The sequence below is a fragment of the Pelodiscus sinensis genome, chromosome 6 (assembly GCF_049634645.1).
Source record: "Pelodiscus sinensis isolate JC-2024 chromosome 6, ASM4963464v1, whole genome shotgun sequence".
Taxonomy (NCBI): domain Eukaryota; kingdom Metazoa; phylum Chordata; order Testudines; family Trionychidae; genus Pelodiscus; species Pelodiscus sinensis.
The window spans coordinates 103,885,213-103,908,169 of NC_134716.1; the positions used below are offsets into that span (position 1 = coordinate 103,885,213).

At 40.3% G+C, this 22,957-nt stretch overlaps 1 protein-coding gene across 1 annotated transcript in view; it reads left to right on the forward strand.

Annotated features, from left to right (window-relative positions):
* The first annotated feature begins 2,280 nt into the window (after positions 1 to 2,280).
* The window catches only part of C9 (complement C9), a 31,444-nt gene continuing 10,767 nt past the window's right edge, over positions 2,281 to 22,957 (forward strand). The window contains exons 1-6 of the mRNA XM_006139482.4: positions 2,281 to 2,441; positions 10,891 to 11,008; positions 13,436 to 13,583; positions 14,628 to 14,775; positions 17,968 to 18,106; positions 21,685 to 21,894. Coding sequence (XP_006139544.2) covers positions 2,365 to 2,441; positions 10,891 to 11,008; positions 13,436 to 13,583; positions 14,628 to 14,775; positions 17,968 to 18,106; positions 21,685 to 21,894 — 840 coding nt within the window. The 5' untranslated portion in view covers positions 2,281 to 2,364. The remainder of the gene's footprint in view (positions 2,442 to 10,890; positions 11,009 to 13,435; positions 13,584 to 14,627; positions 14,776 to 17,967; positions 18,107 to 21,684; positions 21,895 to 22,957) is intronic.

Below are 22,957 nucleotides of genomic sequence, written 5' to 3' on the forward strand. Positions count from 1 at the left end.
GCACCACAATATACTGGTTAGGAACAAGACTGGATTTCAACAGTTTTGTGTTAAAGTGCACCAGTAACTGGAAATTCTTCAGATGTTAGCCAGGCTTTCTATTGGCTCAAATAGCACTGCTCTCATTCAGTGGGCTATAGTTTGAGTTGAGGTACTGTCAGTATGCTCAGTTTGGTAGTGAAACTCATTTGGCAACTTCATCTCTTGCAGCAGCAACAACTGAAATGGCATTGAAGGTTAGATTCTAGCTTAAAGGAATAAGCTTGGGCCAGGTCTACACAACAGACTTTATGAACATAAAATCACTACTCGGGCTCCAAAATCCACATCTGAGCAACATCCCTGGAACTGCCTAAACTCATGTAGAAAACCCTACACCATGGCTATGTTGGTAGAAGCTCTGAATTTCCAAGAGGGTGGGTTAACTACTCTGAAGGGAGACATTCTTGTCACTTATGTGCCACAGCTGCCCCAATGCAGCATTTATGTGTTGGCATATTCTGTTTTGGGGAGAGGCTGGTAGAAAGCTTGCCAAGACCAGAGTGAGACCATCTGAGTTAAGTCAGATGGACTAGATCTGGAATCTAATGTTCAGTGTCATATCCAAGTTGCCATGTTAACACCACTAAGAGCAAGTGGCTTCTGTTGACTTGGCTTTGAAAATTCAAAGCGGATTCTGATAGAACTTCAAAGACAAAGATTATAAACAAAATAACCATACCTACTACACAGCCAACGATCCAACCTTAAAGTTTGGCAGAATTTCTACTGGATGTAGTAGTCTGCTATACAAGGATACATAGTTACTGCTTCAAACTTCTGAAATGGCAAACAGTTGCAGTATGAGATGTCGTTTAACCTAAGGTCCCACTTAGAAATAAAGCACAACTACTCAAAACTAATGTTCCTAGGACAATGTGCCATGCGATTTTTTTTCTTATCCAAGACAGCCAACTTTTTGGGGGCCACATGAACAGATAAGTGTCTCCCGTGCCTAGCTATTGGGCTAGTCACAAGAACCAGAGCCTTAACTACAGGAGAAATCCCTAATGAAAACAGCCAAAAAGTTACACTGCACCCAAAGGCAGACTAAAGTCAGAGGGAGCAGTGTTAGTCTGTAATGTTAAAAATGAGTAGGCTTGGGGTAACTTAGACTAACAAATATAAATATCAGAGCTTTCAGTGGGTAACCAACTTCAGAATTTATAACAGGGAAGAGAGACCTCTCAATTATAAAGCACTCTGTCCTGGCATTTAACAAACTTTTGCATCCATAACTATGGGACACTTAATTAGCCTCAACTGTAGAACTGGTACTAACAGGTACCTTTTTGTTATAAATCCTGGGTTTATTTCCCCAACTCCAAAGTAGGACAGAACATTTAGGCTACATCTACACTGCAGGCTTTTTGCGCAAGAACTGTTTTGCACAAGAGTCTTTGTGCAAAAATTCTTGCATAAGAGCATGTGTTTTTGCACAAGAGCATCCATGGCAATGTGGCTGCTCTGATGGCCATTTGTTGCCTGTTCACACTGCCGTCTTGTGCAAGAGGAATAACTTGCACAAGAAGCCATCTCTTCTGATGCTTTACTGTAAATTTACTTGCACAAGAGCATGCATGCAGTGTAGATGCTCTACAAGCTTTTGCGGAAGAACTGTTCTTGTGCAAAAAACCTGCAATGTAGATGTAGCCTTAGCTGATCTCATCTCTATGTAGTCATGAGGTTGTTTGGCACTGTTTTAGGGACTCATCTGATGTTCAGCACTTATACCCTTCAGATAAACAATTGATCCTTCTTGACCAAAGACTCTGACGTGTCTTTCAGTAGCATAGTGAGGCTCAAGAGAAATAATTTACACCAACTTGAAGTCTTAAACCATGATTTGAGGATTTCAGTAAACTAACCAGAGGTAAGGAGTCTATTACAGGAGGATTGAGGTTCTGTGGCCTGCAATGTGCAAATCCTTTAAGCTTGCTACCCTTCTCCCTCCCCCCCCCCCCAAAAGAAACCCCTTCTAGTTCCTTAACCTAGACAATGTCTGGACAGTGCATTCCTTTGGTAGAGATCTCCAATGGAAACATATGTGCACTCAATAGAAGAACTCTATTACATGTCTAGTTGGCCAAAAGGAGAATTATCTCTGTTGGGGAAATGCTGCAAAAAAGACAGCCAGAAAAATTTTTTAAAGACTGACTCTTTCACCATACCTTAAGTCAACATTAGCTGTGGCCTATCATTGGCATGCTCTGTGTGGGCGTTGCCTTTGGTCTTCTGATAATAAATGACACAGCGAACAAAGACTCTCTAAACTTAGTTGCAGCAGTTTCTTCCCTCTAGCTAAAAAAAAAAAAATCTAGAAGCATGTATCCTATCCTGCTACTTACATATGCACTATGCATTTTGGAAGCAACTACCTTGGTTTCAGGAGAGATGAGAAGGTAATTTCCTTTCATTTTTCTTTCCGTCAGCAGCTTTGTATTTTGTTTTACCCAGGATAGCAAAGTGTGTGCATTCATCCACAAGTTGCATTTTCCTTGTAACCAAGAAAGGTTCTTGTTACTTTTTTAAAATGCCACTTTATGGTATTAGTTTTAGGCTCCTTGGATTTTATATTGCATCTGTATGGCATGATCAAGCGCCTATGATTAAAGATAGCAGTGATGTTATCTGTTATCTTAGCTCTGGTTTTATTATAAACACCGTACTTAAGTTTTGTTGCTTGTTTTGCCTGACACATTTCTCCCTGAGACTCATTCACTTTTCTAGTGATAAGACTACAGATTGTCATTTCAAAGATCCTACTCTATACTCCATTCTCTGAAGCCAGATGTTAATAGTGATCAGCTCTCTGAAGAGCTGTGCTAGTTGTATGGTATCTCCATAAAGAAAGATGTATTTCACCAGCTCTGGAAGAGTCTGTGCTCCTAAAGTAAGATTGACAATTCCTACAAACAAGATTAGGGCCATTTGGTCCAGAACCTTATCTCTGACTGAGTACCGGATGCTTTGGAGAATAAAGAACCCTGTGGTAGGTAGAAATGGGATAATTAAAGCTGGGAGAACTTTTTGATGGGATGTTCCTACCCCCACATTCCTCAGAGCTTTTTGGGGGCAGGAGTAGAAACTGACATGAACTTGACCTGAATAGTTTCAGCTGAAGGGAAAAATTGTTTTGACTTAGTCTAAACAAAACATTGAGTCAATGTTTTGATTTTCAATTTGGCCAATTAAAAAGTAAAACATACACCCAGGGTGTAACTCTCAAAGTGGCTGAACTGAAATGGAAAAACTCTACAGTCAATACTTTGATCAACTTAAAGCAACCTTTTCTAGGGGTTGGAGCTTTTTTCAATTAAACAGAAATGTTTGAAAATGGTCTGGGTTCAAATCAAAATGAATGTATTTTTTGTTGGCCCCTAATTAGATGCATCATTTGCTCAGTAACTTTCATCCTACCTTCATAAAAGACTGGCTTTAATCCTGAAGTTAGAAGTTTAGCATTCCTTCTAAAAAGTGTAACTAGATATTCGTAAGATTCAAAGGGATAGAAAACAGAAATAGTTTTTCCCCATTTATGGACTGTATGATTTTTAGTTCCATATTGCATGAAAATAATTTCTTCTTATTGGCTTTAAATTTCCTATCTTTTCAATTCCAATGATTGAATCATTGTTCTTCTGAGCCAAGAACCAAAGTTTCTGATCTATCTCGTCTAATTTTTATCATTCCCCATCTTATTTGCTTCCTTGTTATAAAGAACAATCCTAATCCTCTCTCCTTTCTTATAAGTGTTTGAGATGCTCCATCATTTTTGTTGCTTTTCTCCAGGCCCCCTGAAATTCTGCAACTATCTATTCAAAGGTGAGATTACCAGTAGTCACACAGATGAGAAACCGTCTTGGGTTTGAAAGTCAGATCCTTGTGGAGTCTGCAGCTTGCTCTGACTCAATCATCAAGCCAACTTCCTTGCTTGAATTCATCAATTTCATAGTTGCTTAAAATGGCCCCAAAACACATCCTCTTATGATTTAACAAATTATAGTGGTAACCAATAACAAATCACTAACATAATGGGATGTATTGCTGGCTCTCAAATGTGAGTTTAGCCAGTGTTATACAACCTCAGGCTACAGGAAAAGTGCAATCAAGTTTCTTTGCAGATTGGGAAATTGACCCAGGCCTCTCTTCTCTCCTGGACTGCTGAAATATCAATATTGTCAGCTAGCCAAGGTGCTCTGCTTTTCTATTTCTGCATTCAGGAACAGCTCTGTTAATCAAGGATCTTGCAATAAACTGCTCTAGAGTATATCTGTTCCTGCACTTCAAAGGCAATGCTTTGATGTGGAGGCCAACTCTTCCCTGGGTTCAGAGATGTTCTGGGTTCAGTCACATCCATGCGAGGTACATTTTCAAAGTTTAAAACTCACGGTGGAGAGTGAAGCAGCCAGCTGGGAGCTCCCTTCTGAGCAGAAATTAGAGGGCATGCTGTATTCAGCATTTGTCTTTGAAGTCCTTGCTCCCTGCTGTCCTGCTCAGCAGCATTCTTGATGGCAGTGCTGCTTTCAACTCCTTCCTGTTCAAACTAGGTGCATTAAATTGCTTGACTGAGCCCTGTGTGTCAGCAAATAGAACTAGTTCCCTCAGTTTAATAATGAGGTAACAAGCATGTCATTTTTACTAATCTCATCAGCTATAAATGACTTAATTTAAAACACTATTGGCAGAGCTGTCACTGAGGCCTCAAAGAAAGAAACATGAAACGTGGGCCACTCTTCTTCTGAAGCCATCCTTTTTCAGGCTGAAGCTAAACACAAGTTCATTGTAGGTGGGGACAATGGCTGCTGACCGAGCACTGGCACACTGGAGGGCCATGAGATCATTTGTAGAGTTCTTTATCTTTAAGTACACACACCTGGGAATTTAAGGCACAAATGTCACAAATCCACAGGATCTAGCCTATGCCCATGTGACAAGTCCCTTTTTTGAAGTAACTCTTTTTTTTGTGTGTACTGGATCCTGAGAGAGCTCTCAGTTCCTCAGGGGCAAGCATGGGGCCTGCCCAACTCTGACCAGGTCATGTTACTAAAAGGCATTTTTGCAGACAACCCCTCCCCGTCCCCCCTGCCGACAAAGCACTGTTTGCACTAGAACCTGCTATGGCAAAGCCTTTGTTCCCCTGCAGAGAAAGGTGGAAGAATCTCTTGGTTGTTAGGTGTGAATATCGTGGCCATTGGTGTTAGTCTAATCTGGATCTTCCATGTATGTGTGCAGAATCTAATCCAGGCTGTTCTATGAATCCAATCAAATAACTTATCCCTACCATTACACTCAGGCTACATCTACACTGGCATGATTTTCCGAAAATGCTTTTAACGGAAAAGGTTTTCCGTTAAAAGTATTTCTGGAAAAGCGCGTCTAGATTGGCAGGACGCTTTTCCGGAAAAGCACTTTTTCCGGAAAAGCGTCCGTGGCCAATCTAGACACGCTATTCTGCAAAAAAGCTCCGATCGTCATTTTCGCGATCGGGGCTTTTTTGCGGAAAACACTACTGTGCTGTCTACACTGGCCCTTTTCCGGAACAGTTTTCCAGAAAAAGACTTTTGCCCGAACAGGAGCAGCATAGTTTTTTCCGGAAAAGCACTGATGATTTTACATTAGATCGTCAGTGCTTTTCCGGAAATTCAAGCGGCCAGTGTAGACAGCTGGCAGTTTTTCCGGAAAAGCGGCTTATTTTCCAGAATAACTTGCCAGTGTAGACACAGCCTCAGTAAATAGGAATGCAAAGCACATAGGAAAACTGAGGTATGCAAATGACTTATAAAAATTATTACTAAAATTATTACATTTATCACTGCAGGTTTCTAGCAAATGTGAATTCTGTACAGGATGATGATGGGTTAGGGTACCTTATTTGGCAATACAATAAGAGACAAGGCAGGTGAGGTTTATTATTAAGCCCATTGCTGTTTGTCAATGAGAACATTTTGAGTTCAAGTCTGAGGCAGGTAAATACCAGCATAGGTGCCAGCCTCTTCTGAGTTCCAAGGAACAGGGGGAGAGGGGCTAACAGAATTGTCAGGTGCCTGGATAAGGTGGGAAGAGGGACAGATCTGCATCAAAGAAATGGAGAGGCTTTTGGTAGAAGGGGCAAGCATAGGGACCAGTTTCCCCACCATCATCACTACCAGCCAGCCATTCAGTGACACATGGAGCATATCACTTAGGGCTCTGACAGCTTTTCAAAGGGCTCAGTACTCTGGCCACTGCTTTTGAATTTCTGGGCCCTGGAGCAATTGTCCCAGTCTCCTTCCCATCAGTGGGCTTGTCAGGGCCTAGGCCCCATTCCAACTCAATCCTTTCCTCCAAACCCCCATCTCTTTCTGTAGAGTTCCACCCCCTGCCCCAAGCATGTCTCCTATCTGCTGCAGCTCCCATCCAGCACCTTCTCCAGGCTTTGGAAGAGCTGTTTGTAGTGGGTGGGAGACAGGGTGGAGGGAGGTGGGGAAGGGACAAGAGGAGGAGGAGAAGAAATTAATCAGGGCTGCCTGCAGACAGTGCTGGGAGGAAAGGCTGGCTGCTGTTGGTTACTAAGCACCTACTAATATTTTTTTGTTGGTTATGAATGCCAGTTAAATACAAGGTGGAATTGTCTGATACAAGAACTTTCAAGAAACTGTTTGAAGTGAGTATCACCTCTGCACTCATAGGACAGAATAGATTTGGGTTACAGATTCAGGCAAAGGTATGCATAGCAGCAAGACGGCTTGAGGTTGCTTAGTCACTTAAAAATGTGTCTCAGAGGTAGCTGTCCTAGTGTCTACAAAAAAACAAAAATAAGAAGTCCTATGGGATCTCAGAGACTAAGGACGTATCGAGACTATGCCAAACAGTGGAAAGAGGATATGCAAGTTTGGCAGGAATTTGCATATCTTTTTCCAATCGCACTTTCAAAAGCAGAACTTCTGAAAGTGAAAGTAATTAAGACGCGGCTTTTTCGGCAAGCCTCCCCCTTCGTCAAAGCCGCTTTCTTAAAAAAGGAGGTTTATGCAGCTTTTCGACAAAGGGTGGAAAAAGCCACGTCTTAATTACTTTCACTTTTGAAAGCTCTGCTTTTGAAAGTGCGATCAAAAGAAGATATACAAATTCTGTGAGAATTTGCATATCCTCTTTCGACCGTTCCGTGTAGTCTCGATACACCCTGACAGATTTATTAGAGCAGAAGCTTTCATGGGTAAGACCCACTTCATGAGATGAATTGGAATAGAAATTAGAGGACTGGGTATATGACTGGCCTGAGGTGCCACAGAACTCATTTTTAAAAAATATATATCATTCTTAACCTGAAGGCATATTCACTGCACTGTCCCATCCATCAGTGGCACACTGTCTCTGGAGTTACCTCAGGATGAAAAGTAATGTAGAAATAGCAACAGAGACCAAGTATGGCTGTAACTCACCAGTAGAGAAGAGAACTTTCCTGGCAGAGGTGACCTCAGTGACTCAGAGCCATCTGCAATTAGTAATACCCAATACTAACATAGGAGGTGTGGTGTAGTGCTCTGCCTTTACACCAACACTACATTTAAGGACAGGATGCCGGTAGCACAAGATAGAGCATACTAGAACTGGGATGAGGAATCAGCTGGTTTCTCTGTCACTAGCTCTACTGCCCCAAGAAGTACTACAGCTGTGTGCATGTTGCTGATTTTAGCTTTAAAATTATTCCAGAGTCCCGACTATTTAATGCATTTCCCCTCAGCAGGGGCAGATGACTGTTTTGCAGGGTCCCGGGCAGCATAATTCCACAGGGCCCCCCCTTTGCCACGGTGCATGCGCAGTGACGCCACGGCGCATGCATGGGGGTTTCTGAAGCGAGGGGCCCGGGGCGGCCACCCCATTCACCCTGCTCTATATCCGCCCGGGCCCCTCAGTCAGGCTACATCTACGCTGCAGGTGTTTTGCAGAAGAGGAAATGCAAATTGATTACTCATTTGCATATCTTCTGATCCTTTTTGAGGAAGAGGTTTTTGCAATAAGTCTTGTGTAGACGGGGCCATTTGTCAGGAAAAGAAACCTTTTGCACGAGAACTTGCAAACCTTATTTTTTGAGGAATAAGGGCTCTTGTGTAAAAGAGGGGGGAGGTTTCTGATAAATGGCCCCATCTACACAGGGCTTTTTATTGCAGAAACCTCTTCCGCAAAAAGGATCGGAAGATACGCAAATGAGTGCTCCATTTACATTTCCTCTTCCACAAAACACCTGGGGCTACGTCTAGACTGGCATGATTTTCCAGAAATGCTTTTAACGGAAAAGTTTTCCATTAAAAGCATTTTTGGAAAAGAGCATCTACATTGGCGCGGAGTTCACGTTATAACAATGCGGTTTTGCGGAAAAGCGTCCGTGGCCAATCTAGATGCACTTTTCTGCAAAAAAGCCCCGATCGCCATTTTCGCGATCGGGGCTTTTTTGTGGAGAACAAATCTCATTTGTCTACACGGGCCCTTTTGCACAAAATTTTTGCGCAAAAGGGACTTTTGCCCGAACGGGAGCAGCATAGTATTTCCGCAAGAAGCACTGATTTCTTACAGTAGGAAGTCAGTGCTTTTGCGGAAATTCAAGTGGCCAGTGTAGACAGCTGGCAAGTTTTTCCGGAAAAGCGGCTGATTTTCCGGAAAAACCAGCCAGTCTAGACACAGCCCTGCAGTGTAGATGTAGCCTCAGGGACCAATTTACTACCAGACCTAAGTTTAGGACCCAAGAGATTTTTGAAGTGAGAAACATTTTGAAGAGAGAGGCAGGCTGGCTGACTGGTGCACATTTAGCAACTAAAGTCATGTTGGCTGACCAGGAGAAAGAATCCCAACAAGGACAATCAGGGCCAAAGTTCAGAGTAGGGGTAAACCTCAGTATAAATTCCTCTGTCACTCCCATAGTCAAGTTCCAGGCCAGCATCAATACTAAGGGTCAAGAGGCATAATCCAAATCAAGCTGAATTCAAGAAATTTCAATCCAGAAATTCAGGAGCAGAAGGCGGGAATGGCTGTGGCAATTACAGGAGATCCACTGTTGTTTGGATGCTTCCTGGAATACTTTTTGGCTTTATCTAGTGCAGAGAGCCAATCAGGAGGTTTGAGGCTGCTGTATGTCAAATTTTTGAGGCAGAACTTCCCATGTGCTCTGTCCCCAGCAAGTCATGATAAGTGGTGCACACGCTGCTTACAGCTGTTGTTGGATAGCAGCCTGGAGATACTAGCTGTTTGGTAGCTCTGAAGACCTGGGTTCTCAACCATGAGATCTCAAACCCAGCACAAGAGCAGTACACTGCTTGATGGCAGGACAATTAAAGGATTTCCAAAGCCAGCTAAGGTGATTCGATCCTCCAAAGGATTACATGTAGAGTTGCCAGGTGTCTGGTTTTCTACTGGACAGTCTGGTATTTGCGCCCTTTGTCCGGTAGAAAAATTCAGAAAATACTGTTCATATGCAATATCCGGTATTTTCTGAATTTCCAGCTGGGTGCAGTATGGAAGCCAGGTAGAGGCAGGCTGCGATTGGCATTGGGAGCCCTGTGGTCATGTGCAAGGGTGGGGTGGGGTGGGAGCCTCTGGTTGTGTGCAGAAGCTGGGCTGGGGAGTGGCTCCCAGCCACTCCCCCCTGCCCTCGCCTGGCTTCCACCAGCAACTAGAGGGAGTGCCTGCCGGGGGTGTGGCCCATTGGACTTCGGCTGCGGCCAGTGGCTGCACCCTCCCCATCAGCTCTGCTTCCTGCCCCCCCTCGTCCAGTTCCCCCTCCTCCCATCCATCTGCATGGCCCCCAACCTCCCCCTCCTGCCAGCCCCACCTCCTTCCTCCCGGCTAGCCCCACCCCCTCTCAGCTGGTCTTCTCTCCCCCCTCCTCCCCCCACAATCAAGTATGTCTGGTATTTTGGGGGGGTCTACCTTGTAACCCCAATTACATGGTGAGTCGATCTTCCAAAGGATTACAAGCTATTTACCACTGAAGAGATGCTATCAAGTCAATTTAGGCCACAAGGTATTTGTAGAATAGTTTTTCTTGCTGTATCAGTAAACTGATTATATAATGGATGAGAGCTAGAAAAATGAACTGAGTAGGAGTTGATAGTAGACTGGGTAAGGTAATCTTAAAAATACTGTTCCAAATTTTTGAAAGTGACCATTGATTCTGGGTGCCTTCGCTTTGGTGTCTAATGAGACACCTTGAAGGAGTTCAGTGGCATTGGGACAGTTTTTGGAGTGGGAGTGCAACTGTGTCTGCCCCTCTCACTGCCCTGTAAAGCTGGGATGGCATCTGTGACCCCACATACAGAGCTAGTGGCTGGACCCTGGGGCCAGTGGCACGTACCCTAGGTGAAGGGCCAGCAGCTGAGCAGGATCTGCAGCGAAGCATGACCCAGTGCTGGTAGCAGAACCCCCAGGCAGCAGCTGGTCTGGCTGCCAGGACCCTAGACGGCCAGGGCATGGGATTGGTGGCTGGGATTCTGGGTGCCCATGACAGGGGCACAGGGTTGGGATGTCCTGAAGGTCCATGATGAGCTGTTATTTCATTACTTTCCCTGACCTGCAACTTAACATGATCTAAACAGACTGAAACTTGGGTGAATCCAGGAAGGAAAAAATGTTGGTTCATTAGCTCTTAGTTGACTTTAAATATTTGGAGAAAAAAAAGTAAATGTCCTCCATTCTCCCCTTTTTAACCAGGTAGAGAGTTTGAGATTGAGGCTATTTTGTATATCCAACTGCTGACGACTGCTGTGCAAGTGAGCCAGGACATAGCTAAAGGACATTTGTTTATAAGCCATTGACCGATGTTTTGACACTTGTGCTTGATTTTAGCTGATACTGGTTCTGAAATGTTTTGTTTGATAGCTCTTCAAAGAAAATTTTGCATAGGAGGACAAGAGACCCTAATGCTCCAACTCCAATTGACTGCAAACTGAGCCCGTGGAGCCAATGGGGATCATGTGACCCATGCTCAACTCTCCGGGTAAGTCCTAGGTGTAAGGTTTCTCTCACTGGTATTACTCACTGGTGTTTACTCTTATGCGTCCTCTATTAAAGATTTTTTTCAACATCCTGATCCTATGACCCAAGGATATCTTTAACTGATTTATACCCAATGGCAGATTTTTGTAAAATAATTTTTTTAAAAAACAGACATTTTTTGCATAAAACATGTAAACTTGATTGGCCTTTTTTGTTTTCTGGAGTTTCATCCAACACAACACATTCTGACTGAAACAGGCTTGACTGTTTTTTCATTTTCTGATGGAAGGTTTTTTTTAATGAAAAAAATTTTAATTAAAACTTTTTGGTTACCATGAAAAACAGCAAAAACTAAAAACACCACACACACACAAACATTTCAGGACTAGTGATGCACCTATATATATATATGTGTGAATCAGCAGTGTGATGCTGTTGCAAAGAAAGCAAACATGATTCTGGGATGTATTAACAGGTGTGTTGTGAGCAAGACACAAGAAGTCATTCTTCTGCTCTACTCTTCATTGGTTAGGCCTCAACTGGAGTATTGTGTTCAGTTCTGGGCACCGCATTTCAAGAAAGATGTGAAGAAATTGGAGAGGGTCCAAAGAAGAGCAACGAGAATGATTAAAGGTGTCTAGAGAACATGACCTATGAGAGAAGGCTGAAGGAATTGGGTTTGTTTAGTTTAGAAAAGAGAAGACTGAGGGGGGACATGATAGCAGTTTTCAGATATCTAAAAGGGTGTCATAAGGAGGAGGGAGAAAACTTGTTCATGTTGGCCTCTGGAGATAGAACAAGAAGCAATGGGCTTAAACTGCAGCAAGGGAGGTTTAGGTTGGACATTAGGAAAAAGTTCCTAACTGTCAGGGTAGTCAAACACTGGAATAAATTGCCCAGGGAGGTTGTGGAATCTCCATCTCTGGAGATATTTAAGAATAGGTTAGACAAATGTCTATCAGGGATGGTCTAGGCAGTACTTGGTCCTGCCATGAGGGCAGGAGACTGGACTCGATGACCTCTCGAGATCCCTTCCAGTCCTAGTATTCTATTATTCTAATTATATATGCATGTGAAGAGTTAGTTACAACTAAGAGTGCTGCCTACTGGAATATATAGTACTGTTCATAGATAGTAAGTTCCATATATGTATTTTTCTTATGTATGGTGAGATCATAATCCAGATCTTAAAACCGATCTTAAGACATAGATGCTTTGCTAATTTATTTGCCATCCTAACATGTGAGAGTGGTAGGTCTGGAATTAATGAACAAAAGGTAAGCTCTCTGAAACCCCAGACATATGTTTGTTTGTAATTCGGACTTCCTTTGTAGTAAAACAGGGTTCCAAGTAAATAAAATACTAAACGTGGGCCAGTTCTGTATGAAGTCTAAAAGAAAAAAGAAAAGAATGTTTACATGCTTCACAAGAATTTGAAAGTGACAAAATAAGTGAGGTAAAGTTTTTTACTGGACAAATTTCTATTGGTGTAAGATTTCCAAGTTTTTCAAGCTACACAGTAAGTACCAAGTACCAAGATTTCAAGCTACACAGAGCTGTTCTTCAGATTTTGTTATTAATGAAGGATTCCCACAAAAGTGTCCAAACAGTCTTTCCAATTCCCAGTAATGTAAAGCAGCCTAGCTTCACTGATATTAATGAAGATATGCTGATTGATATTAGCTAAGAATCTGGACATATGGTAATTAAAAAATATTTCTAATTACTACTTAGCTTGCTCAATATAGCATACTAATATAAATGAGAGAAGACATTATTTAATGGAAAAATGAAGACTCAGAATCAAGAAGATATCTATGTGAATTGACTTTTCAATTCTCTGGCTAAAAGAAAAAAATACAAAAAAAATCAGTTCAGGTTAACCCAAATTTATTTTTTTAAATAACACAAATTGGCAAAATATTTTGGTCAACCCAAGTCTACATTTTTGGCAAAAAAAAATTGTCTAAAAATTTCATCCATTTGTAATGAGGATACAATTTTGCTCTGCCTCTCTAAACAACTTTCTGTGTAACAATAGCAAAGTCATTTAACCTATGTTCACTTTATGCTCTAAGAAAAAGAAGGAGAGTAGTTCACAGGTGTGACTTGTAAACTGTTTTGACATATTGTAAAAATGATGCTTAAGTGCAAAATATTATTTTTGATTGTTATTAGGGCTAGTCAAGATGTGTTCAATTTCTAATGTTGGCAACATTTACAATTTTGAGATTAAATGACCAAAAAGAAAGCATTGATTAAAATTTCTACAAAATATATTTCTTAGTTTTCAACCTATCAGGTTGTGAACATTTTTCTAATTTTGATGCAATTTCAAAATTTTGATGGGGAAAATTCCAAATTATATTGAGATTATGTGTCTTTCCTTTTTTTAAGCTAGTGTAATTCTTGTTTTATATCTTTGTAGTTTCGCTCTAGAAGTATTCAGCAATTTGGACAGTTTGGTGGGAAACGGTGCCTGGAATCATTGGGAGATGTACAAAGCTGTAAAACCAACATACCCTGTCCAGAAGAGCAAGAAATTGATTGCGGAGCTGACTTTCGATGTGATTCAGGTTGGTGTTTCTTTCACGCTAGGTTAATTATGGCTTCACTTCAGCAAAGAATACTATCATCTACTTAATGTTCAGCACATGTTCATATCACTTTTAATGCCAATAGATTTTAACATGCTTAAAGTTAAATACATTTGTTAGTGCTTTGCTGAATATGGATGGTTCGCTGAATGAGGGCCTGCATAGTTAGGCTTAAATTTCTTAGCTGTTCTTTCTATTCCTTGGTGAAAAGTTGCCAGTTCCATACGTTTCATTTCTTTCATTGCATCCATTTCAAATGGAGTTGTTAATTTTTTCCCCCATTTGTCTCTAGAGATCTAAGTTCAAACCCGATTAGAAAACATAAAATTACAAAACTCCATGACATTGATTTATCAATGCCCCTATGTAAAATAATCTTCCACAAGCCATCTTTCAATATCCTTCTATAGACATTAGCTAGCACTTTACAGGCTAACTAATTGACATCAGTAAACTGCATCTTCTTAAATAATTTAAGTTATGTAGAGAAAATTAATCTTTCCTAAACTACTGAGGTGATATCAGCACTTCATTGAAGTTAATGGCAAAACTCCCAATGGTTTCAATGGTGTCAGAATTTCTCCCCTTGCTTGTATGTCACAAAGAACACAAATTATTGAGTATCTGTGCTACATCCTCTCAGATATTGATCACTGAAGCAACTCAAAATTATGACGTTGCTGATACTAGCCGGTAAGCACTAATGTTTTCCCACTCGCTTACACTTCAAAGAAAAATACCCCAAATCTAGAAATTACAGAATAATCTAAAAATCAAACAAAGTTTAATTCTCTATGAATGTCAGAAATTCTTCAACCATTTAATTTCCTGTGCCCTCCCAATAAAAAAAATGGGCCAATTTAAAAGTATGTTTTCCTCATTTAGAAGTTTTTTACTGCTCTCTGGCTGAAATGAAAATACACTTTTTAAGAGGAAGATCCCAGTGAGGAATATTTGCATTTCTGATTTAAAACCCATGTAAAAAAAGAATTAGAAATATCCAGTTCTTCATTCTTTGCTTAGGTCGATGTATAAAGAGGCGGCTTGTGTGTAATGTGGACAATGACTGTGGAGACTCGTCTGATGAAAGTGACTGTGAGAAGGATCCCAAATCACCATGTCGTGATCCAGACATTGAAGTATCAGAGATTGGACGGACTGCTGGACAAGGGTATTCAATGAAAAGCCATAGCTAAAAGGAAATACCCTGGTTCAGAACATATGGCACCAAAGTTAGGAGACATTCAGCAGATGATTAAGCCCCAGGTTTCCATTGGGCAAAATGCTTCTCCTCAGTTTCCTTTTACTCATCTGGGGTTAATAATACTTACTAATGTCCTGTGATCAGGCAGAAAGCACCATAAGTGTCAATTGTTGCTGCTGTAGTATTTGCTTTAGGGAAGACAGCCAAAGGTATTTTAATTCTGTTTTGCAAGAGATGGTACCAACATCATCAGAGCTGGGCTGTTCTTCCTGGAGAGTGACCAGAGAATCTCCTCCTTCCCATCCCCATTCCAGTATGTGGCCACCATTTTCCAGCAACATTTTGACTAGGCCCCACTGCTGTGGCTATATTTGTATTCCTCCAGGCACAAGGTGTATACGGGGGTATTCAATAAATGCACCAAAGGCTAAAGCCAGACCACCAAATGCTTTTGAAAGGACCCCAAAATCTTTATCGTTATTTTTTATTGTTTTCTCTTGAGTCTGAATTTTGATTCTACCTTGACCAAGAAATTTGGACTTCTACCAAAAAATAATTGACTGCCTCTGCTACTTTGTACCATGCGCTGTGTTCCAGAGCATATAAAGTTTGGTCATTATGGGTCTAAAAAAACGGCCAAGCCACTGGTGCTGGATTTTGTGACACAAATCTGAGGGAGTAATGCCAAGGAGGTTGCCAGAGGGAGATGGATATAATATTGAGACTCCGCCTCTCCAGTTCTCCACTCCTGGCCAGTCTAGAAATGGAGTTTAGCAAGAAACCGATAACCAAATATTTCAAGCCTTTATTTATATGGATTTGGGCAGGGAATACAAGTAAAATGTTTATAGTGGGTTTTTTAAAAATATCTTGGAGTAAATACTCCCCTGAGCTTCATTGATTACAGCAGCGTTTTTCATCTTCATATGTTTGCCTTTCCTTTCTGCTCCTCCAGGTTTGTTAGTTGGTTTGTTCAGTTTGGTTATTGATTTGGGGGCCTTGTTCTCTTTTGTTTTGGGGTTTTGTGAAAAGGTGGGAAAGGACCTGTAATTTATCTACAAATTGAACTGGAAATCAGCAGCATAAACTGGAGTAAAATATCAGAATTTTGCAGCTCCATCTAGTGTTCAACTGAAAATTATAGACTCTCCACATCATCTCTGTCTACGAATAAGTCTGAACTGGGTAAATGAAGGCTTTTATAACAGGAAAACATGCAACAATTATTTCTGAAGTTCCCAAAAATGTGCTAGGAACTTTAAAGTCTTTCATCATAATTATAACACGAAGGCTACATCTACACTGTACAGTTATTTCGGAATAAGCTATTTTGGAATAGTTATTCCTAAATAGCTTATTTTGAAATAGCACGTCTACACTGCAGGGAAGTCTCAAAATTAGTCTGAGGCAGACTTCCCTACTGTAGCTGCGCTATCTCAATTTAGAGCCCCAGGAGGAATAACTTAGAATGGCCCCAGTGGGGGGCTATTTCAAAATAGCAGCAGTGGAGCATCTACACACACCTCATTTCAAAATAGCTCTTTTGGAATAGGCGTTATTCTTCATAGAATGAGGCTTACAGAAGTCAGAATAAGATGTCCGTTATTTCAAAATTATTTCAAAATAACGGAATTGGTGTGTAGATGCTCACATAGTCCTGTTTTTTGCTTCAGCTACACAGCAAAGTTATTTTGGAATAGCGGTCATTATTCTGAAATAACTATGTAGCACTTTATATACTAATAAGATGGTTTATTAGGTGATGAGCTTTCGTGGGCCAGACCCACTTCCTCAGATCAAATAGTGGAAGAAAATTTGCACAACCATATATGCCAAAGGTACAATTAAAAAAATGAACACATATGAAAAGGACAAATCAAATTTCAGAACAGAAGGGGAATGCGGGGGGAGGTAAATGTCTGTGAGCTAATGATATTAGAGGTGATAATTGGGGAAGCTATCTTTGTAATGGGAAAGATAATTAATGTCTTTGTTTAGACCTAGGTGAAAAGTGTTGAATTTAAGTATGAATGACAGTTGGTAGGATTCTCTTTGGTGTTAAAAGGTCTTTGAAGCAGGATGCAGGTAATCAAGTCGTTGAGACAATGCCCTTTCTGGTTGAAATGGCAAGAAACTGTTTTTTCTTTGTGATCCTGTCTAGAATCAATGCCCACAAAACAGATATTAGACAGGATCACAAAGAAAAAACAGTTTCTTGCCATTTCAACCAGAAAGGGTATTGTTTCAATGACTTGATTACCATCTGGCCATCATAGTGATCTAGCACTAATTCTTCAGGAGCAGAGTCTACAATATCATTAGCTGTATATTCCTCCTGAGGGATGTGTGGCTTCTGTACACACTTAGTATTGCAAAATGCAGTAATAGACAGCATAATCGTGAGAATTAGAAACAATCTGGTCAAAGTGCATTGGAAAAAAATCTCCTTATTTTGATCCCATAAAGATTAACTACAAATTGCTATTTGAGAAGAAATAGGTTTTTTTACAGGTTTCATTTCATTTGAAAGGATCCCATCATGTTTCATTGTTGTTAATAATATCAATCACTTGTTCATTCCTGCACTTTTCATCCACAACTTCAAAGCGCTTTACAAAGGACATGTCATTCTCCCCAATTTACAGATGGGAAAACTAAAGCTCCAAGAGGTGAGCTAGTGTCACTGAGCATCCCAGTTGCAGAGCTGGGACTAGAATGTTGCTCTCTCAAGTCCTAATGTCATGCCCTATCCATTAGAACATAGTGCTTCCTAGTTAGTCTTTTGATTTATACTATCAACATTTCCTCCTAAACTCCTGTGAACCCCTACATTTGTTTATAAAGATTGTTAACATACATACCTAATAGTACACTTATGGCTCCACTGATGTAGTACCTTCTGAGATGAATTAGGTTAGTACAATGGTTCAGAGGGACGGCAAACCCTCACACTTGTGGAAAAGCCTCAGGATCTTTAATATCAATGTTGAACAACAGGAACTCCAACTCTTTAAATTCCAAAAAGATTCAGTATTCTGTTAGCTGTCCTGTAATTTTTATGCTGTCTGGCTTTTCTAGTTTATAATACTGCTATCTACAGGCTAAAGGTGCTAACATCAACATTTTGGAATTTAACACATGCCTTCATTTTCCTTGTAGAATCAACATTCTAGGGATGCAGCCTATGGCAAGCCCATTTGAAAATGAGTATTACAATGGGGTTTGTGACAGAGTGCGTGATGGGAATACCAAAACCTATTACCGCAAGCCATGGAATGTTCCTGTTATCAATTACGATGTAAGTCTCTGCATAAAAGTCAGGAGGGAGTCGACTGAGCTTTAGTTTTTCAACAGGATGTCAAAACTGTCACTTCAATCATGTCCCATCCATGCCGGCTGGGGAAGCTGCTGCTGTAGCTGAGGGAAAGTGCCCCTCTGCCAACCAAGACTCCGCTCATAGAGCAGTCTGAGACTCTTGCTGGGTGAAGCTCATTAAGTAGCTACAGGGCTGTGCTACCTCGCAGCTTAGAGGGAACACTTGTGTCTATTTGGAGCTGGAGGTGTGATTTCAAGCTGACACGCACACATTTGTTCTAGCTCTCATTGAAGTAGTCCCTAAAATAGTAATGTAACTGAGGTGGCAGGGACTGTAATGAGTAGCAGCCTGGCTAGCCTCCCTGAGCATGTACTATAGGGTCTGGGTGGGTTTGTACTTCTTGCCACTACCTGTGCTATCACAGTTAGACTACTATGTTAGTGCACTACCTCAGTGCCAGCCTGCACAAGTATGTTCACTTGAGCTGGGAACCACACCTCCAACTTCTAGTGCAGATGTGGACGACATACCCAAGTGGTTATCATGCTCTGTTCAATCAGTCCATCATAAGAGGCAGTCCTTTTATCAAATAAATTACAATCTAAATTGTCAAGACACAGATAACAGGTGAGAATTAGGGAGCATTATGATGCCCATTTTACAGATGGGGACTTAAAGTACACTGAGATTAAGTAACTTTCCCAAAGTTACAGGCCGCGTCTAGACTGGCATGATTTTGCAGAAATACTTTTAATGGAAACGTTTTTCCGTTAAAAGTATTTCCGCAAAAGCACGTCTAGATTGGCACGGATGCTTTTGCGCAAAAAGTGCCTTTGCGCAAAAGCATCCGTGGCCAGTCTAGACGCGATTTTGCGCAAGAAAGCCCCCTTCGCCATTTTAGCCATTTTGCGCATAATTTTGCCAGTCTAGACACACCCACAGAGAGCCTAGCTCTTTTGACCTGCATTGGGTCTCATAACCAGTAGATCACCTTTCCTTTGCTGATTCAGATGAAGATTTTCAGTGCCTTCTATGAGATTCGGACACTAACTCACATTAGTTTTAAAATTTCTTTGGTGCCTCAGCCTCAGTTCAGTTTATAGCTAAAGATAATTACTATACTATAGCTACCTAGGTCTCTGCATCTACATAAGCAAGACATTAATGTAAGGGTGCTTGAATAAGAAATTCCTGAAAAATATTAAGAGTTCCTTATTCAGTTAAATTTTCCCAGAGAAATATTTCCAGACCTAAGCAAGTATAACATATGTATCCAATTGACTTCATAGCAGCTAAGGTTATCTGCCAATACAAGTAAGGCTAGCTAAACATGACTCATAAAGCATTGACATGCAGCATGTGTATTTATTTTTGGTGCTAGCAGCATTTCTTTGTTACCAAATCTATATATTTTGCTAATACAAAAAATGACACTATTAGTATATTTATTTAACATTAACAGGAGGTATTTGGAATTAGCCAGACTACAGGTACTGAAGATGGAAAATAAAATGGCAACTCTGCTTCATGTCTGACGTTGAGACCCTATAAAGATTCATATTTGCATTCTAATGGGAAATTGAAGATTATAATCCTTGAAATGTAATGGCATTTCCCCAAGTTTACATAGCAAAGACTTTACACCTACTGAACCAAAAAAAAAGTGAGGGGGAGAAGAGAGCTGTGGCAACTTTTCTTACTTGTGAACAACTGAGCTGATCCAAATCATGTGTGTGTACATGTGCATGTGTTTTGTCCATTTGTTTTTTGTTTGTTACAGTTTTATGAAAACATTCATACCATATTTGAAACTGGTGATTTTGCCCTTTTACACTCACCCTTCAAAGGCAAAAATCATTAAAATAGCCATGCATGTCATAATTGAATCTAACAAAATGGTCACAATTTGACAGGCATTTGTCTCAGACTGCAAGCAGAGATAAAAAATAAATATCCAAATAAATAGCCAAATAGAAAAATAAAATCCAAATGATTCCCTATATTCAGCAGCCTTTGGCCAAATCTTCAAGTGACTTCTGCTTTGGGTGCCAATGTAAAGGAACCTGATTTTCATAGGTGAGGTGTATAGCATTTTCCTAAAAGACAGGTCACTTCAAAGTGTTTCAGATTGAGACCCTGATCTTGACACCCAAAATTGCTAGTCGCTTGAAAATATTCACCTTTATATTTTGAAAGCATCAAGTCTCCAGTTTCTTCTTGTTCTAGAGGGAAATCAAGATGAAAGTGCAGCAACAGTTATTTTACATACTAATTAATGCTGGTCAGAAAATGGGCTTTTATTCCACAGAAAATTTTGTTTTTATCAATTTTTTCCACAGAAACGTTTAACACATTTTTCAGCTGAAAACCACAATTTTTCCATTTAAAAATGCTGGCATAGTGTCTCATGTGAGATGTGGGTCAGACTGTGCACCCGTTTTTCTATACAGGCCAGACTCCCTGATTCTGTTACAACTCCAGTGATAAACCACAAGTCTCCCCTCCTGATGAGGGGAGGCTGCTTTATCCTGGGAGTCCCTAGCCATGGCGCATCATAGGTAGACTTGGAAAGATTTGATTTTTCTCAATAACTGTTTGTAAATCTCAAGTCACTGTACCCACACAAACTGACTAAAATGTATTTCCATCAATAATAATCCGAATTTACCAATAGGCAAAGTAAGAAAAATGGTGCTTGAAATATTAAGAGTTTGATTTAAAGCTACTTACTTGGTGTATTTTGGTATGTGATGTTGACAATTTGACACTTAAAAAGCATTAGCTTTATGAAATCCATGTCTATTATCATTAAATAATTATATGATCCCCCAAAGATTTCCCATAAATCTGAAAATTTAAATGGATAAAAATTGATGAAAACCCATATTTTTGTGTAACTGTGACAGTTAAATGGATAAAAATAACACAAATGCTGAAAAATGAACATTGATATTATCCATCAAAATAGTAAAAATATAAAATTCCACCAATCCTAATCATAGAGATGTAGCCCAGAGAAGAGAAAAAAACTATAGCTCCCATGTGGCACCACACCCTGACAACAAAACCTAAATATTTTTAATTTAAGACATTTGTTTAAAAAAAAACTGAAATTTTCCATGGAAAAGAGACTTTTTGCAAAACAAACAAACCAAACTTAATTTTATCAAAACACAATTTTCCATCTCAAAACAGTTTCAATTGATATCTTTTTTTGACCAGCACTCATATTAAGATTTTGCTAATTTTGAAATAATACAATCATAGAAACAAACCTTTCTGTTTCCCATGTATTGAATGTAGTTCTATTTCTTGAATGTTGGGTCTAAATCCTGTACAAACTGATTGTGTGCTATCCCTGTCAAATCCCTAGACCCTCATCTACTATGTACCCCTCAACACCTGTATTATATAGATTGTTTTATCATGCCATCAGCGATGACTTGAGAATGAAACTTGTAGTTTTAATATCTGTTTATTACATAAGTTTCAATTGATTGTGTTTTTGTTAATACATTTTTTGTTAATGGTTTTTATCTGTTATGGTCTTTTTCCCCAAGACGAAAGCAGACAAAAAATTCTCAACTGAGTCCTACAGGGATCATGTGACCATGATAAGAGAGGTTTATCAAGAAAAACGAGAACATTTTTCAGCTTCCATGTCAATAAAATATACACCTACTGAAGGTGCACCTGCAAATGTGTCTGCTAACTACCAATTTTCAAAGAATAGAAGTCTAAATTCGATCTTGCGAGTCTCCAAAGAAACGGTAAGCTCAGTGGCATAAAGCGTCTGATGTAGTAATTTCATAGGACCTGAAAGTAGCATCCTGTTGAACTATACAAGTATTTATCTTCCAAACTGCTCAGGATGCCTCTTGCTTTCCTTGCATCATATATGTGGGACTGGCAAAATGTTGGCAATGTAAAGATTAAAGTTTTGATTTCAGTGGTTGCCAAATTAAGTTGTATTTGACCCACATTTCACCACTTTAGTCTTCAGTACAGGTTGATGCTCCCAAAAACCAGAGAGATCCATATGCTATGATCCATCTTTATCAGGGAACAGTTGTGATCTATTCCATTAGCTGCAAATAAGACATGGCCTTTAAATAACAACTTGCAATGAAAACCCAGGTGGGCAAAGCTTGAGTTAATATCCTAAGGGTTAGATCTTCAAGACTGGCCATTTTTTGCGCAGCACTTCTCCGAGGGAAACAGGTCACAAAGAACTCCTCTAAGTTTAACCAGTTGCAATAGCTCCTAAGAGTTCATTCCAGCAGTAGAGAATCTCCAGAGTCCAAGAAAAATCCAGCAACTCACCATTTTCCTTGGCCATTTCCTATGCCATAACCTGGGGGTGGAGCAGGAGGCAGGTACATCAGTTTTAAGCTGCCAGGGTAAACTTAAAAAAGAACAAATGGTCTGGTAGCACTAACAAAACATGTAGATGGCATCGTGAACTTTCGTGATCACAGCCCACTTCTCATCTGACAATGTGTTTTCTGTTGTCCTCTGTCAAATGGGGGCAATAGTAGCAGCTTATTTTACAGGAGCATTGAGAGGATACAAATCATTAAATATTCTGATGTGTTTAGCTCTACTTTAATGAGAGTCTTATAAGACCAGGATGTGCAAATACTGGCCCACGGGCCTGATCATCAGAGTTATCTCCTGGCAGCCTCCACCACTATATTTACCTGTGTCTCCACAGATTTCAGCAACCACAGCTCTCATTGGCCATGGATCACTGTTCCTAGCCAATGGAAGCAGTGGGAAGCGGCGTCCTGGTCTGCACCACTTTCTGCTGCTCTCATTGGCCAGGAACAGCGA